The sequence below is a fragment of the Acanthochromis polyacanthus genome, chromosome 9 (genome assembly GCF_021347895.1).
Source record: "Acanthochromis polyacanthus isolate Apoly-LR-REF ecotype Palm Island chromosome 9, KAUST_Apoly_ChrSc, whole genome shotgun sequence".
NCBI classification, from domain to species: Eukaryota; Metazoa; Chordata; class Actinopteri; family Pomacentridae; genus Acanthochromis; species Acanthochromis polyacanthus.
The window spans coordinates 22,762,891-22,781,078 of record NC_067121.1 but is presented as its reverse complement, the minus strand read 5'-3'; the positions used below and the strand labels follow the sequence as shown (position 1 = coordinate 22,781,078).

The window sequence follows — 18,188 nt, the reverse complement described above, 5'->3', positions numbered from 1 at the left end:
ACTAAAGAGTGTGCCACCTAGAGACTCAGGTCAGCGCTGACAGTTTTATTTCCCAAAGCCAAGATGGCACCAGTTCTCTGCACGCAACTCCCTTTTTTTTTTTTTTTTTACATCTAAACTACAGCTATTGTCTTCGCCCTTACAAGCCCCCGCCTCTCAGAAACACTTACCTCAGCAGCAACTTCTGTGTTACTTTCTTGTTCACTTGTACTGCATTATAATTCTTGTCAATATTAATAATATCACATAGTAGGACAAAGAGGTAGACATGTCAATAAGCTTTTTCCACTCTCAGCTTCTTTGCTCCGGTGGTCTCTAACTGACAGCAACTCAGGCACTATTTGTTATCTTTAGGTCCAATAAGTCCATCTGGTTTTGGTTTGGCTCCTCAAGATCGCCCCTGGAGATGTGGATGGAGGGGACTTAGGGGTGAGGCGCGGTGGTGGAGGGGCAGTTCTTGGAGCCTCTTTTCTCCTCTTAAATTGAATTTCTCACCATTCCAACCTGGGCCTTGGACCAGGGATAGAGCGAGAGCTTGAATTTGGCTCCCAACCCTCAGGCTCCTGAAAAGCAATGCAAAAAAAGGAAAGAAACTCAGAAAGAGTAGAGGAAAGAAAAAAAATCCTTGGACGAAATCAGTATCACCTGTTTTGCCAAGCGACTCGCATGTTCGGAGTAATGGCTATTAACTGACTGTGATTCTCTGTGCCTGTGTTTGTAATACAGGAATGTATGAACTCTCTCTGAACCGCTGCTAACTTGAAACCTTTTGTGTCTGATGAAATGATGCGTGAAAATAAACAAACAGTAGACTAAACAAAACAACCAGTACTAGGTAGGAAATCATTATGGAAAGTATTTGAAATTTAATGTCTTCAGGTGTTCTATTTAAATGCTGTAAAAATGTTTATTTTTAATACATGTACACTACAGCAGGAGGAGATTTTTTTCCATAAAAATATCCAGTCTCTCTAGCAAAGGTCCATATAATGTTGACGGTTACACACATACAGTAGCCAACAAAAAATAATCTATCCATCCAGCTAGCTGTCAAGTTTTCATAAGCTCGGAACATATGACTAGCTGAATTTTCATTGCTGAATCTACACCGCACTGTGTAAGGATTGTCATGGGAAACTATTATTTTTGCTTTTAAACTTCTGCAAATATTCTATATTATTGCAAGAAAAAGCCAACCTCCAGTAAAAGATCCACATAATGTTGTCTTATGCAAGTTTGAAACTCATGTTACAGCAGAAAACCGTCCTGGGAATGAAAGAATTAGCAGAATTTCAAAGCAGCAGCTGCCATAGACCTCCTTAAGGACCTGATGAGGCAGGAACAAAAGTATCTGTACAGACTATAAGAAAAACACTAAACAAGCTGTGATTTCATGCCTGCAAACCCCACCGCAGACCAAAATGCACATAAAAGTCAACCTGAATATGCAAGAAATTTGCATGGGCCTGTAGAATTCTGAGGTTTTATGAAGTGATGAAACTAAACTGAACCACTTTTAAACTCACGGATCAGCAGTATGTCAAAACCTGTATGATTAAAAGAACTCCATCCCAATCGAGCTTGAAGGTGGGTCCACCCTGTTGTGACCTGACTGTATGGGTGGCATCACAAAGTCTTTAAAACAGACCATTTTGAAGAATCATAGGTCTTTCCAGCAAGATAACAACAGCGCAGGATTGTATGCTCAAAAATCTATCATTTATCTAACTCTACCACAGGTTTAGTTCAAACTTCTATTTTTTTCCTTCTTCGGTTGATGAGGAGACCTCATCACACCACTTGCACAAGCACATTAACAGATAATACAACCGCAAGAGCCACAATACAAATCCAACCTACTAAGCATTATCTCTTATATACACTCATTTATCAAATTTTCTTTCTCTAGTTGGCTTTGACATCTGATGTTCCACTATTATTCCCAGTGTAGTTTTCCATTTTTAGCTGCACATGTATCTTCTTGTTTGCTTTCTCCGAAGAAATTCCTCAAGCTCAAGACGATTTCAGGTTTTCATACGGATGGATAACAGTTTGTCTCTCCCATCCATCTCTCATGTCACTGTCTAGTTCATGCTATATAAATCAAAACAGTGAATTATTCTCTCAACCCTTCCATTTTTTTTTTGCCAAGACTGTCTGAAACTATGGATTTAAAAGAAGTCAACTACTGGGTTTCTATGCTTTTTGGTGGGACAGTTTGCTTTTCTGGTATTTCTGTACAATTAAATACATGTTTCCCATGGTACTCCCCCATAAAGTCTGCACTTATCCTTGACTAACCCTGTGGGTTCTGTAAAATAAGACCTTACTGTCCTTTAAAAGACAGAGCAGACCGAAGCTTTTCTGTACACATCCTCACAAACTCAGACTAGTTTCCTTACCGTCATTCTATTTCTTTCAGTCTTTGAACCCTTCCTTTGTCCTCAGTAGGAATTCCTGATACCCACTCTATTCCTCTTATTTCTGAGTCACAACCCCATTTCCCCGACATCATCATCCCACACACAGTTTATTTTCTCAGGTGACTGTATTGCACACACTGGCTCCCTCAGATGCTCTTTATTAGGCTCCTGGAATCAGCTCTACTTTCATCCTGAGTAAGAGCGTGTGTTTGTGTGTTTAGCTTTAAAGAGGCTATCCGTCGAGATTTTTAAAATTCTCACCAAAAATAGTGTATTTTCTGGAACAGAGCCTAATCTCACTCAGTGAATATTGCTTAAAGATATTTAAAAAGTTGCTGAGATTGTCTTAGAGATAAATAAATAAAAATCCTCAGAACTGAAGTGCTCGAAAAACTGGTCTGATATTAGCTTCTCCTATTTTTGGGGGAAATTCCCTAATTTATTTTCAAAGTGTGACTACTGTTCTGTTAAAAATAAGGAATAAAAGCAAACCATTTCTTTAAGACACGATATCAGTTTAATGGGTGTCTACACACTTCACAAATACATGCTGAATTTGTTAACACTCAGTGATGACAGTTTCTTTTACTAGCACTCAGTGTTCCAACAATCAGCATGACATTCATCATGACGTTAAATTAAAAGCACATAATGTAGCCCCAATAATGTCTTAACAAACTAAGGCAACAGTAGGTAGATAGTGTATTACTTTCAGTCAGTGAACCTTCACAGAAGGCATTTTAAAGATAACTTTATGTGAAAAAAGCGTCTACAGTGCTGTGAATGAAGATTAAAAAAAAAAAAATTTACTTCTCCGCGCGTGAAGTTTAAGCTTTAGCGGCTGATCAAACACATAAAAACATGCAACAGAAAATTAAAATAACAGACTTTGCTGATAAGACATAAACTGTGTTGCTGAAGTGTTTCTTTTAAGGTAAAATGTATTTTCTCTATAAACAGATGTAGGAGACACGAGGAGATCCGACCATAGAAGTCTTCCCAGTGGAACCACAGTCGAGTTGTGTATTTTTGTTGTTTAAATAAATAATATAAAGTGCACATACTACAGGTTTTGACACCACACAAATTCCATTCTGTCCATACACACATTAGACACCCACTATTTTTATGGAGTCCATCCCCTATGAAAATCTGAATTTGAATTAACTATTAGGCTGCTATTTACAGCCAAAAAAAAAAAAGAAAAGTAATTTTTGACAGCATTTATAACAGAACGGGGAGACATTCAGCACAAAAGTTACATTTTGTTCATATGAAATATGAATCTTGCTGTAGCCTTTATACAATAGCCGTTGAGGTATGTATCTAAACATGTAAAGCTAGTATCTATCAGCCGAAAACAAACAAAAAAAAGCAGCAAATGATAACAACACAGTGTTTTTGGTTAGAAATAAACAAGAATGAGTGAATATTTCAAAGTGAAGTAGATATTCAAATGTGCATATTCAGCTTTCAAGGCCACACAAATTCAATCTCAAGTATATGATGATAATATGTGTCTTATGAAGCTACGTCAGATTATCACTTTAGCACCATTTGGAAGTGCCATATACCACAAGATGGAAAACACTCCATTAAAACACTACCAACAAACTAAAAACTCAGCAGCTGATTCAACTTTACCCTGACAGAGTTCCAACAATAAATGAGCATTAATAATTTCACAAAGGTAGTATATTGCATGGTAATTTTACTGAACTGATTACAGTTCTAAGTTGCTCTTGTTGTTTTACACTTTGTTTTCTGGCATTACAGTTTTTTTAAAAAGCATTCAAGAGAAGAAGGTTTTCATGAATATACAGTACACAGTGGGACTATCTAGTATTAAAGCCCAATGAACCAAAACTGTTTTCCTTTATAAATTGCATTAGTATATCGCTTACAGCTACAAAACACAGTGGATCACGTCAAGAGAAGGTTTTTGGGGAGTAACCAGAAATTCAGTCCACCTCACAGATGCACAGATTGTAATTGAGGTCCATTACATGGACAGAAGGGTTGGTCCAAGTGGCCACAGCTGGAGCTGTCACATCATTGCAGAGCTATAAAAAGAGACATTAAGAAGATGGTTTAATCTCAGATCTCTGACAAACAGGTATTCTATTGCTTTCCTGCTACTTGGCCCAAAATTTGAGACATGCTTCCCCCTTGTGGATGATTTGAAGGTATGCCTCTGAATGCGGAATTCTGAAAATCATATTCTGATTTTTTTGTATGCAAACATGCAGACTTTAATGGGTGAAGAGCAACACGTTCAGACCCACCTCAACTCTCAGTCGTGGGCACACATGATGATCGCCGTGATCTGCACATAGTTTTCTGCAAAACAGGCAAAAGACATTAGATAACATTGCATCAATACTGAAGAAATATTTAATAGTTATTAACTAGAACAATGACAATGACAGAACATAGCTTTTCTTGCTCCTTCAATGTCATTCTTATTCCCACTTTTGTTTAAATAAACTGCATATTTTACTTATTGCAGCGCTTTAAAACGTTAGGAGCAGCAAACTTTTTTGTATTTTCTCAAATTACTAGAGACCTATATCAATGAAAGTGGAATTATATTGGTATCTAAGGGTTTTCTTTGTTGTTTTACAACTATTTTGGAGGATTAAGTTTGTGTAAGATGTGTGCTCTACCTTTGTATAAAGACGGTGATGAAGCGCAGAGTCAGAGAGCCAAGGATGCCTTAAGGACTCAGAGGCCCCCATCCTCCAACTGATGAGAAACACAATAAGACAAATATTTTTCAGATTCTACATCTCATTGGATATTAATATCTGTTCTAGTCAGGTGGATTTGGAAAGAATACCTTTTATTTACAACCAGGAGTCTTCTGATGAAGTCTTTGGCTTCTTCTGATGTATCCATAAACTCTTGTTCCTCAAAGTTCCACTGACAGGCCAAGATGTTATTCAGAGTCTGGTTGTCATCATCTCCAAGGAAGGGACACAGGCCACTCAGGCTATCAGGAGGAGAGAGGAAATCTTCAGCATTAGCTTGTGCATATGTATTTTCAGGGATGCACAGTGGACGGTGGTTAGCACTGTTGCAGCTAGAAGATCCCCGGTTCAAATCCCGGCCTGGACCTGGGATCTTTCTGCATGGAGTTTGCATGTTCTCCCTGTGCTTGCGTGGGTTTTCTCTGGATACTCCGGCTTTCTCCCACAGTCCAAAAACATGCTGAGGTTAACTGGTTATTCTAAATCGCCTGTAGATGTGAATGCGAGTGTGCTTGTTTGTCTCTCTATGTAGCCCTATGATAGACTGGTGACCTGTCCAGGGTGTCCCCTACCTTCACCAGGTCAGCTGGCAGCAACCCTAATGAGGATTAAATGTTGTATAGATAATGGATGGATAGATATGTGTGTTTGTGTGTTTGCTTACAGCATGTAGGTGATGACGCCGAGGCTCCACATGTCTGTGTTGAACGACACAAAGTCGTAGTTGATAACTTCAGGGGCGAGAAACTCTGGAGTGCCGAAATTCACGCGCAGTTTCTCCCTTGGTTTATATCTAATCAGGGATATGATTGAAATACAAGTCAATGACATTTTTTATACATTGTGTGATTACAGAAGTCAGTAAAACAGTGAAGAAAATAGAAGTAAACACTGAAACTTACATCCTGGCAAGACCGAAGTCGATGATTTTGATCTTATTAGTGACTCTGCTCACACACAGAATGTTTTCCGGCTGAAATTTAACAGTGAAAAACAAGATCATTGACAAAACTTGTTTTTGTTTTACAATGTCCAAAGCATATCACATTAAATAGATGTACATGACTTTGTTACCTTCAAGTCGAGATGTAGGACGGACATTTTGTGCATGTGCTGCAGCCCGTCACACATCTGCCTGATGAACACCACAGCGTCCAGCTCCATTAATGTGTAGTTTTCATCAATAATCCTGTCAAACAGCTCCCCTCCACCAACACTAGTGACAAAAACAGATGCACAAATAAACATTACAGCCACATTTGAATGATTTTGAATCTAACACATTGATTTTTTTTGTGTAATTACCTACAGTAACAAGAATATTAAATATTTTTACTTTAATTCACATTATTAAAATTAAAGATAATAATAATTAAAGATAATAATAACATAATTAAATTAAATGAATTATTTAATGAAGAATTTAAAAGATAAACCAAAAAAACTCTACTGAGCATTGCCGATGTAGCTTTAATATCACAAGTTTAAGGACAGTATGTTTCTATAAGGTGACAAATAAACTAAGCGTGTGCTGAGAGTATAAAAGAAGGAGCATACTATTCAAGTACAAGGATGATGTCATTCCTTGACTCATAAGCTGCATAGAGCTGGATCAGGTTGGCATGGTCCAGATTATTCATGACCTGGATCTCATTCTTCACCACCTCCTACCAAAGACACAGGCGCAAACAGATGCAGAAGCAGACAAATGCACACAGACGCAGGACGCACAAAAACACAGACAGACCGACAAGTACACACACGGACACGATGAGAGGTGTCAGCTGTTCCCTGCTAGGAGAGAGACTATGCATCTTCTCTTCTAGGTCAAATATTTCTCACCTTGGTGAGAAGCATTCCCCCTGCTTCTGTTCCAAGTGTGGCCTTGTGTGCTAGTAAGAACTAAAAATTGCAACTGGACCTCTGCTTTTTATATCATGTGCCATAGCCCTCAGTGTCGTTATCAAAATAGGATCCATTCATTGTAATGACAGTGTATGTTGCCGTCTGTTTTGCGGCTGGACAGGTGATGTACCTTTTCTTTTTGACTCCGGGCTTTGATGACCTTTGCTGCCAAAGTGAGGCCAGATGAGTTCTCAACACACTTGTGTACCTGGCCGAAGCGACCCCTTAAAGATAGGGAACATTCAGAAATCAGATTTTTGTGTCTGCACAGCAACAGTTTTCAGCTCTGTTAAATGAAATCATACATGCCAGCGGCCTAGAAACACTGGACAAGGCAGCGATCGTGCCGCATATGCTTTCCCATGACAAATCGTAAACAGCCCTTCCTTCAAAAGGGGATGTTTTTGAAGAGCGTCGTGCCTAATCTGTTATTTCATTAAATATGAGCTGGGCTGTGTCTCTTCTTTGAAGACTTGGATTAACACTTAGTGATTAGCTACCAGCTGGCACCAGGGATACAGTTTCACATACCACTCGGGCCTAAAGTAAAAATAACTGCCGTGACTCTGAAGTTATGAACCATTGGAGAGGAAAGGAGAGGAGGGGGGTGGGAGTTACGCAATTAAGCCTTTATGTGGAATTGCAACTTCTTTCTGTCTTTGATCTGTGACAGATCAAGTTGTCATCAATAGCTTTCATTTGTTCTGAATTTCACGGAGTCTTGACAAGAGGCACTCACCCGCCCAGGATCTCCTGCCAGTTGATGGTGTAGAAGTTCCTGATCTGGTTGGGCTTGGCAGACACAATGCGGTGATTAAAAGGAGCCGCTGGAGGAGGGGTGGTGTCTAAAGTGGGATGGGGACAAGAGAAATTAAATAATCTGTTTTAATAAGTTCTAAGCAGTGTGAGAACATACGAGCTTCACCGATAATCAGCTAGGGAGGCTCTTGAAAGGCTACACGACTTCCTTAATCAAGTTAGCACATTGTGGACTAACGTGCTATGATAAACATCAACTCCAGATACAGTTGTTGTCCAGATAACACAGAGGAGTAACTTGGCTTTGTTTTATAAACTCTTTCGTCTGAGCAGTTTAGTTCAAATTCTAGCCACAAAAGTAATGTTAAATATAGAAATTCAACAGTCAGCAGTGTGAAGATTTTGTGATTATGCCAAAGAAGTATTAATTCATCTTCAACTTACTTTCACACAGTCTTTCAATGGTAAAAAAATTGGTTTCAATAAAGCCCAAATCTGAGAAGTTGAGACTCACCAATAAAGTAGCGCTCAGCATCATCATCATCTTCGGCTACTTTTTCAGCATCATTTTCTGATTCGCTTTCCTTCACCTCCCTCTCCAGCCTTTGTTTAAGGTCAAACTGGAATTCAACTCCATCAGCCCTGAAGACGGCCCAGCCCTCCGACTCCAGCTTCTGCTCATCTTCCTCGTTGTCTTCTTTCTTCTCCTCCTCCTCTTCCTCCTCTCCCACCACCTGGCTCTTTGTGTGTTCCTCCACTACAAAGTGTTCCTCTGTCACAAAGCGCTTGGTACTTGTGCCGCTGACCTCTGATGTCTGGTCCTGTTCAGCTTTCTGAGATGGTGAGGAGTCTTTGTGGTCATCACTGCTGGATCAAAGTTGATGGATTTTATTTCTTTTGTGTTATTTTCATCGTTCATTGTGAAGTATTTGGTCCCTAAATGTGTGCTTAGCTTAAAAAAAAAAATCTACAGTTCTACAGGTTTATTTAGCAGTCACTTCTGTCCAAAGCAACATACATCTGAGAGTAGATGCAACAATCTAGTCTAATCTAATCGATCTAATAAAGCAAAGCAAAAATATTGACTTTTCCAATTTTATTATAATTAAAGTCATTAAATAAATTACTTCTCTTGGCAGCTTAAAACTTATATTAATTATCGTCAAGGTTTCTACAAATGAAAGCCTTGCAAACCAGAATTGTGTAAAAAAATAAAAATTTTTAATAGGATCTGCTTCCACAGGAGAATAAAGATGCTCAGTTTGCTAAATTTAAAAAAAAAAAGTGAAATCAAATCTGAAAAAAAGTAATATTGCTTTACTCTAATATGTCATTTGCCAAATGTTCGGTCAATAAAACATCAGAAAAGTGAAAATTTTTCATCAAAAGACAAGGTGATGTCATTAAACCTCTTAGTTTATCCAACAAATTCTCCAAAATCCTGAAAAATATGTAATTTACTATAATGTGAGACAAGCACGCACAGCAAATTCTCGTATCAGAGAGCGTGAAACTACAAAATGTTTTGTGTTTTAAAATAAATCAGGGCCATATTCGGAGTTGCAGATTCATTTTCTGTTGGCTAAAATACGCTTACTGACGAGTACCTGCAGCTCTTACTAGGTTTAAACTTTAAATACCTTGTTGCAGTCACTTCTTTCTCAACTTCTTGGGAGGCAGGGGTCTCTGGGACTTCAGCTGATTCTTCAGAAGCAGAAACAGGCACTTCCTCCTTTATTTCTGGGAGTTTTTCTTCTTCTTTCACTGCATCCTCCTCTGTAGGTGTTGCCTCTTCCTCAGGCACCTTTTCCCCCACCTTCTCCTCCTCACAAACAGCCTCATGTTTTTCAGCCACAGCATTGCGGGAGTCTTCACGCAGGAAGTCCACCAAGTTGCTTTCAGGGTCATCGGCCTTTTGATCTTCGGGGGACACACCAGCCTCCAGGTCCAGGTATCCAGGGGTGAGCTGGTGACCTGATTTCTCTGCATTCTCCCTGTTGAGTTTCTGCACCTCTTCCAGAAGCAAAACCTGCTTCTTCAAAGAGATATTTTCTACAGAAAGTTCAAAGAGAATTTATATTTAGTGTCTCAGCCTGTTAAATATTCATCACAGATTCTCTCTATATTTAATAGGTTGAAGTTTTTTTTTTTTTTGTGAAAACAGCATGAGGTTGACCAATATTTCACTCTGACCTACTGAATCTAGTGTCTGTGTCACAGTGTAATAAATTATGATTCTTGTACAGTAAGATGGTTCTCTCATATAACACATATAAGTGTATTTATTTACATTTTGCTGCTGCTGTGTCTCAGATTATTTTGACTGGCAAAGAGACACTGGAGTTTGCAGAAGTAACAGTATGTTGATCTCAGCACCTGCTGTATCTAGAGGCTTCATCTTCTTTTGAGCTTTCAGACCCTTAGGGCTCAAACAGGGCTTATCTGTCCCATCTTTGGCTTTGTGGTCTTTCAACTGTAAAATACAAAAAATAAAAGAAAACAATAAAAAAAACAGCAAAACCAGAATTCTATACAGTCTACCAACACTGAATTTGACCTCATAGAAATTATGTCTGCTACAATCTCATTGATTGGGTTTTGTCCACCTGGATTTTAATGCTTCTGTTTAAAAAAAATATATAAACAATTCAGCCAGATCACATAGGTCCTGTTTAATACTAAACTGAAAGGCCCAATGTTTTCTTCTCTTTTCTTTGTTGTCACATCTCCGTTGTGGCTGCAAAAACTTTACATGTTTTTTTTTTCATCAATAAAATTATCACAATAATATCCACAGTATGAAGGCAGACATTTAAGCTCAAAACATGAAGAACAAGTAACCACCTGCAGCCAGAAATGCATAAGCACACATGCTTACAGAGGATAAATAAAAACACAAAATCCTGTAAGAATAAAGTCTTTCAGCACAATAAACCTACAAACTTTCCACATTTGCGAGAGGCGAGGAAATGCTTTGGTCCGTGGAGCTTTATCTTGTGAGAAGTCTGCAGAGAACTGGGCTCACATGCAGGAGTTATCTCTTGTTTCCCTTTAGTGGCTTTATTAGAGGTAGTTCTCTAGTAAAAAGACAAGATGGCAACGCTTAGCAGGGTTATAAGAATGCATACAGAATGGAAGAAATATCACAATTTAAGCATCAGTGAAAAAAGACAAGGTTATATGATGTTATATGATGATATGATGATTAGAGCCACATGTAATGCACAGAACGGGACGAATCAAAGCTAAATCAAATACATGACTTGACGAAATAACAAACAGCTCAATATGTTGAATTTACTGTCACATATAAAACATACAACACTGTTTTCAGCTTACAAATTAGCACATTTATCGCATGTCTCTGTGCACCAACTGGGTTGTATAATGGCATGCCTTTGATTATTCGTGGCTGATGGATAGACAGCAGCAGGGCAGTGAATTTATAGCTTATCACTTGTCGCACTCAGCAATGGAATGCAATGCTGACCCGGAGTGGAAAATATTACAGGCGACTGCAGGCTGTTGTTCAAATTTCTCAGCTGAGGAAACTCACTAAACACTCTCTGCACAGGTTAGCGTGGAAAAAACCTGTCTTGAACCTGGGGGTGTCTAACACTTGTTTTCTAGATGCTGTCGTGAGGCAAACAGCAGAGGAGATATTTCAAGTGCAGTGTTTCCCCAGTGACAGCAGAGTAGTTCAAACCCCTGATTGGGAGATTGGGAAGTGCGTGTTGAGGCCACAGTAACAGGAATTACTTGTAAAATATCTCACACCTCCGGAGGTGGAGGAAGACAGAGCAACCACCTGACAAGCACTCTGACGACAACAGAAATTCCCTGAAACGTGAGTCACAGTGAAACCTTCAGAGTGGTATGTGGTCATTAATCACCAGGGTATTAATCCACCCATAAAATTGTGATCCATACCTTTAACGGGCTTGAAATCAATCTGTCACATCTTAATTTAACACAAGTGTGGATATAAAAAATGGAGTGCTCCATTGTGGACTGTGACAAAAGTATTTTCGATAATGTGATAATGTCACTGCCACTCAGGTGAGCTTGCTCTTTGCTTGTAGAGATAAAATCTCTGCAGCTACGCAAATGATAGCAGTGTGGTGATATCTGTAAGAGCAACTCATGCCTCCGAAGTCAAGCAGCACTTTGTGACCTTTATATAGAGTCATGGCCTGTCAAAGGATTGGATAATAGAGACAGAAATCTCAGGTTTGATTTGGGGGTAACTTCACTGTCATCTACAGGCAATTTTAGTCTTAAAGGAAAACAACGTTGTGTATTTGAGTGAAACTATCTGTCCTGTGCATTCCAGCCAGAACTGCAACTTTGAGGAATTACGTTAAAAATGTCAAAACAGCATCATGGAATACTTGCTCACTATACTTGTACTGATAGCTCAGTGGGAGCAACAGTTACCTCCATTAAACTGCATTTTCATATACCGGTATACATGTTTACTTTTCTGAACCTTCAGCAGCTTTTCTGAAACCACATTCAAGGTTAAATGCAGACATTTACTGGAACCCTCAATTCAAAGCTTCTCTGACAGCTTTATCAGAAGAACTCCCAATAAAGTTTTACGAAGAGCTATTTGCGCTGCAGGAAGTTCAGTAATTTGTAAAGAATCACATGGCACAGACTTCTGACAAAACCCACTTCACAACATAGGGGCTAGCTATTGCGAACCAGAGGTGTAAAACACACTGCACCCTAACTGGCACAGAATTAACTTGGACAGAAGCAAGACAAGTAGTGGTCACACAACAGATCAACAGAAATGTGAGAAAGACTAACTCGTCACAATTTGTTGGCATTTGATTCCTGGTAAGCAGAAGGGGTTAAAGCCCTTTTGGATCACAAACACTGCCGCCCTGAGCCAAAAACAGCATTTCCAAACCAGTCCACTCAAATTTCACCCCTGTCCTCACTCTGGCCCACTCATGCCCTGCTGGGGGGTCTCACTGTAAGCCTGATGCCAACAACGCCATGTTGCACTCAGCACAGGTAGAGCTCCAGCAATCATAAATGTGAGCTAAATAAGGATTTTATATGAGCTATCATTGACATATTTAGTGGTGCAGTAGCTTATTTATCAATATAGAATTAGTGTCCCTAATTACTTTATCTTTAATCAGCAGCTGGCAAGTTTATGCATGCCGAAGCCCAGACACTGCCTCTCACCCCGGCTCATTATAAGAGGAATTTAACACACAAGCCAAGTCACATTTATAGGCAGGAGAACGGTTGGAGTGGTCAGCTTTGCTGCTATGATCGCTTTCATTTCCTCAGCCAAGAACAGCAAGATCCCGCTATGATCTAAGAAATCGTAATCAAAACAGAAAAAAAAATAGAAAAGAACAAGACTAGATATTCATGGTGATGGATGGGCTATGATGAGTGGCACATTTAGATACATCAAAATGATAAATGAACACTTCAGAATCCAAACTAGCAGATTATTGAGTAATTAATCCATATCAACCGATACAAAAGTTGTGCTATGTTCCTTCAAAATCGAGGTTATACCAAAACAATATACAGCAATGTAGACGTTTGACAGGAGGTACACACTTGAAGCAGATATTTTAAGTATCAGCTTGTCTCACCTTGTCAAGCTTTTTAGCTATTGTATCTGAAGATGATTTCCTCTTTATAGCTTGCTTTCCCTTCGAGTCTTTGGGTTTGGAGCCTTTCCGAGCTACTCGGCCTTTGAACATCAGCTCCATAACCCTTGAACTCTTCACCGTCTCCCCGATGAAGCTGATCACCTGCTGCATGCTGAGAACCAGTTTTTCCATCCCTTCCAGTTTCTGAGCCTGCTGCTCAGACCGCTGGTTCACCACCGACATTATGGTGCTCATTTCCTGGCAGATCTCCCTCACCTCTCGCCCCATCACCTGGGTCTGGTTCATTACCCTGGGAGGGAGATGGATCTCCTCCTTGTCTACCTTCAGGTTCTCCATATCCTTTTCGATGAAGTCAATGTCCTGAGACATCCCATCTAGTCGGCTGAGGACCTTTTCTTGAATGTTGATGAGCTTGTCCATCTTGCTGCTCAGTGACTCTATGCGGGTTTGAATGAGGTCAAAGCCTGCACTGTTGACATCTCCCGCTGCACTTATTCCCAACGTAGTCATGGCTTCCAGTGATATAACAATCACCAACTTGGGAAAAAAATAGGACTAATAACGTCCGTGATACAGACAAAAATTCTTTCTCAAATATCGTAGCCAGCTCTACGACAGAACGGAAAAGTAAAAAACAAAAGGAAATCCAGGAAAAAATATTCTAGATCAAAGGTCATCGATCAACAGATGACAAATAACATAAACAGAGATTTTGAATCTCTCAAACTATAACTCTCAAGCAAACTTATTGTTGTTAAGCCACACTTGTGTTTCCCACAAACTTTATCCCTGGCGGCTGCTCCTCTTGAAATGGTATTAAGCATGGAGTGAGCCCGTGTCCCTAAATGTAAATGCACAGCCTACGTCAGCAGGGGTCAAGTGTTCGGTGGAGGGAGGGGGGCTTGGCAGTGCTTGAGTTATGAGACATTTGAGAGCCTTTAAGTGTTAAGCCTACCACCGTCACTCGCTCTCGAGGTGTCAGAATGGTCACTGTACACAGTTCCTCTTCTGTGTGTAAGACAAGAAGAACAATGCTCATTGATTTGTACAACTTTTGAACTGAAAATGTTGCTAACTGGTTGAAACAGATAGACATATGTAGTTCACATTTTTGAATAATCTGCCCATAAAAATTAAGTCAAAATAGAATATATGTAAATAAAATTTAGTATTGTATTAAAATGGTCTTGACACTGAGGAGTCTGTAAGGACTTGGCTGCAAGTTATTTGGCACTGCTGCACATAGTTCTGTCTGTGTACAATTGTGAATGGGAACCATGTTGCAATGTAGCTTCCCACCGTATCTCCTGAATGCCTGTAACTTGCACTCTGTCTCAGGGGAAATGTGAAGAAGCCTGTGGTTCCCGGCCAGGGGGGACCTACAGTAAGATGTTCAGCCCTCGAGCTGAAAGAGGAGATGGGTGACGCGGATGATTTATTTGATGCCTTCTCCCTGACAAAAACATCCACTGATAACCTCCTTTAAAAGAGTAGGGGATCAGTTTTAACTGAGCACTTGTAATATGACCGTAATCCAAGTTCCCTATAAATCAAGATATGTATGATTTATCGGAACAACAAACACGTGTCTATGTCAAATCACAGGGTATAAACAGGTAGTAAATTCTAAAACAAACACTGAATAGAGAATAAATAATATAGTCACGATTATTTGAGCGACTGGAGGTTGTATTGTACTTTTTGCTGGATCAATCAAGCTGTTTGTTGATAACTTTAACTCCACAAACTTCCAGAATTCATTTTGTCCCCATGAATTCATGGATGATAGAACTGAGGGAAAATCCAGCTCTGCTCGAGTCACCGTGAAATATATTTGACAACAGAGGCACAGACTCCAAACTGAGCCACGGTGACCTCAGCCAAACTCGCCTCACTCCAGTGACTCAAGCCATTCTGAGCTCATGGGGGCAAGCACCAGGGAAGGATGTGAACTTGGCAGATGGAGGGGAGTTGACTGGGGTAAGGTGAGGCAAAAGGAAAGGAGTTTACCCGTCATCTCTCATTTCATGACAAGTCACCACATCAAGCTTCACATGAACCTCTTTCTTGTGTAAACAAGAACCAAGCTGTGGTTCGTAAAGCCTCCAGAAATCTTCCCACACTGGGGAGACTCGCAAGAGCATACTGACCCACTGCATATCACTCAAGCAAGATGGCTACAGCGGAAAGAACAAGTAACTCTGACGGGGCAGAAACAGATGAAACCACCCATCAATCATTCTAGGAGAGACATGGACGCACACCTGTCTTTGGATACCAACAGATGACAGACAACGTAGGTCATTCACAGCATGTTGTGTCAATCTGAGGGGCACGAACAGTCAACTTTCTAATACAGTGGTGTGCACGGAACAGCCAGACAGGATTTTCCACAAAAGCAGCAAGAAGAATTTAAAGTACCTGTTAAAAATCTGTTTTTAAAAGTGGGAAAGAAATGGGTTATGCAGCATGACACTGTTAAAACTGCTGTGTTGCTGCACATGAAATATTAGCATGGAAGACTATGGTGGGACTATCACATTGCTTAGACGTGGGGTGTTCTCTGAGGTTATTAAACCCCACAGTGGATATAAACAGACCTTAGGTCTCTGAGGCTTATGACATAAAGCAAATATCAAGTTTATACACACTTTACAGTGAAACTAAAGCCAAAGAAAGTTACAGCATCATGACCGCTGCTCAAAGTCCTCTCTCACCTTCTCTGCCAAGAGAAAGCATGTGTATGCACAGGCAGCCGAGAAATCTCTGCCTGGTCCACTGGCGCATGATTAAATGTTGTTTAGTTAATGTGACAGCAAAATTATCTGAATGTTTGGAGACATTGTCAAGTGTGTAAGTGTTCAGAAAGCCCATGAAATATACTGAACAGTTCTATGTCTGTGTATATGTGCGTGTCCTGGTTGAAGTCGTAGTTTGACATTAAGGGCTTCTTGAGTGGAAAAAATGCAAAGTTAAATTGATATAGAGCACAGGGAATAGCTCCTTTAAATAGTAAAACTTCGATCTTTTGAGGTCACCACGTATCCTTTGTACCACTAATGACTGTGAAATTAAAATCTGATACATAGGAAAGTACTACAGACTATAAATCCAGTATATAACCATTGTACATGAAATTTTGGTGCTGCAAGTAATGATGCAAATTATTTCTTAATTAACCAGTTCATTGTTTTGTCAATGTAATGTCAACAAATAATGAGAAACTTTTTGCCAGACTTACACAAAAAGCTAAACATATTCAATTTACAATGATAAATGGCTAAAAGCAGCCCATCATTATATTTAATGAGCGAGTAATGGAGAATATGTGATGTTTCTACTTCAAAAATAACTAAAACATGTCAGTGACTATTAAAATAATTGCAGATTAATTTTCTGGCACTAAATTTGCTGATTAATCATTGCAGCTGTAATAAATTGGTGCAGAATTATGGGAATATTTGATATCAAGGAATGCTAATGGCAAAATGAAGGCCTTAGAGACATTTTCCATGGAAATAACTGTCTGAATTCTTATCTGTTTATTGAAACTTGTGGTGACATGTTCTCCCTGCATTGTTCTCACCTAGTCTGTGAAAGTTAGATATGTATTTATATTAATATGCATGTGTGTACGGCAGCCCACAGGTTTTCTGTTAATAAAGTTTTACATACATCACTGGTCAAAAGCTTGGGGTCACTCAGAAATGTCCTTATTTTTGAAAGAAAAGCATTTTTTTTTTCAATGAAGATAACATTAAATTAATTAATCAGAAATACAGTCTAGACATTGTTAATGTGGTAAATTGCTATTCTAGCTGGAATAAGCTGTTTTTAATGGATTATCCACATAGGGGTACAGAGGAACATTTCCAGCAACCATCACTCCTGTGTTCTAATGCTACATTGTGTTAGCTAATCGGGTTGAAAGGCTAATTGATTATTAGAAAAGCCTTTGGCAGTTATGTTAGAACATGAATAAAAGTGTGAGTTTTCATGGAAAACATGAAATTGCCTGGGTAACACACATATACACGTAATACACATATGGCAGAAAACTGCAGAAGACTTTTTCTTGATAGTTTATATTCACCATTAAACTTAACATGAACTCGGGTGAATGGATGATAGATAGATAGATAGATAGATAGATAGATAGATAGATAGATAGATAGATACATACATACATACATACATACATACATACATACATACATACATACATACATACATACATACATACATACATACATACATACATACATACATACATTTAAATGTTGTTTCTTTGTTCCATTGCTTTTCCTGAAACTCTACATGAGGAGAGGTAAAAGAGGTGAATACTGTGACCTACATGACCCTCAGCATTAGGCTGTTTGTCTGGCACCCAGACAAGGTGAACTGTTAAAAATGGAGCGCCACCTCCCTTGCAGAGAACACAATGTCCTGGGAAGCATGGGGTATGTGTGCTGTGGCTACTGTCCAGTCACCTCTCCCGTCTCGACTCACACACCTCTCTGGCTGCCAGCTCTGGCTATACTTTCTCTCGGAAACTTGTGGGCTTAAATGCGTGCGACAACCGTGAAACTTAACTCCTCGTGCTAATGTCTGAGAACCCTCTTCTGTTCGTTCCCTGTCATCTCCGGTTTTCTCTTGGCATGTAAACACATTTTACTGCAGTACTTTGACAGACTTTTTGGTTT

The 18,188-nt window shown here is 39.4% G+C and overlaps 1 protein-coding gene across 1 annotated transcript; it reads right to left on the bottom strand.

The window, feature by feature from the left end:
- Nucleotides 1-2,939: 2,939 nt before the first annotated feature.
- mylk4a (myosin light chain kinase family, member 4a) lies at nt 2,940-14,261 on the bottom strand. The gene is made up of 15 exons (XM_051953765.1): nt 13,465-14,261; nt 10,777-10,914; nt 10,214-10,310; nt 9,478-9,889; nt 8,352-8,704; nt 7,818-7,923; nt 7,209-7,302; nt 6,731-6,840; nt 6,248-6,389; nt 6,076-6,146; nt 5,838-5,966; nt 5,263-5,415; nt 5,090-5,168; nt 4,709-4,763; nt 2,940-4,486 (listed from the first exon to the last, which is right to left on the bottom strand). Exons 1-14 carry the CDS (start codon nt 13,993-13,995, stop codon nt 4,710-4,712), a joined length of 2,469 nt encoding a protein of 822 aa, XP_051809725.1. The 5' UTR covers nt 13,996-14,261; the 3' UTR covers nt 2,940-4,486; nt 4,709.
- Nucleotides 14,262-18,188: the final 3,927 nt, after the last annotated feature.

Bases quoted from the DNA above. Each gene is read 5' to 3' on its own strand.
- mylk4a (XM_051953765.1), bottom strand. From the start codon at position 13,995: ATGACTACGTTGGGAATAAGTGCAGCGGGAGATGTCAACAGTGCAGGC. The intron at 8,705-9,477 runs GTATTTAAAGTT...ACTTTGATCCAG, and splicing joins AAAGAAGTGACTGCAACAAG to CAGTGATGACCACAAAGACT. The intron at 5,416-5,837 runs GTAAGCAAACAC...TCCTCCTGATAG, and splicing joins GGCGTCATCACCTACATGCT to CCTGAGTGGCCTGTGTCCCT.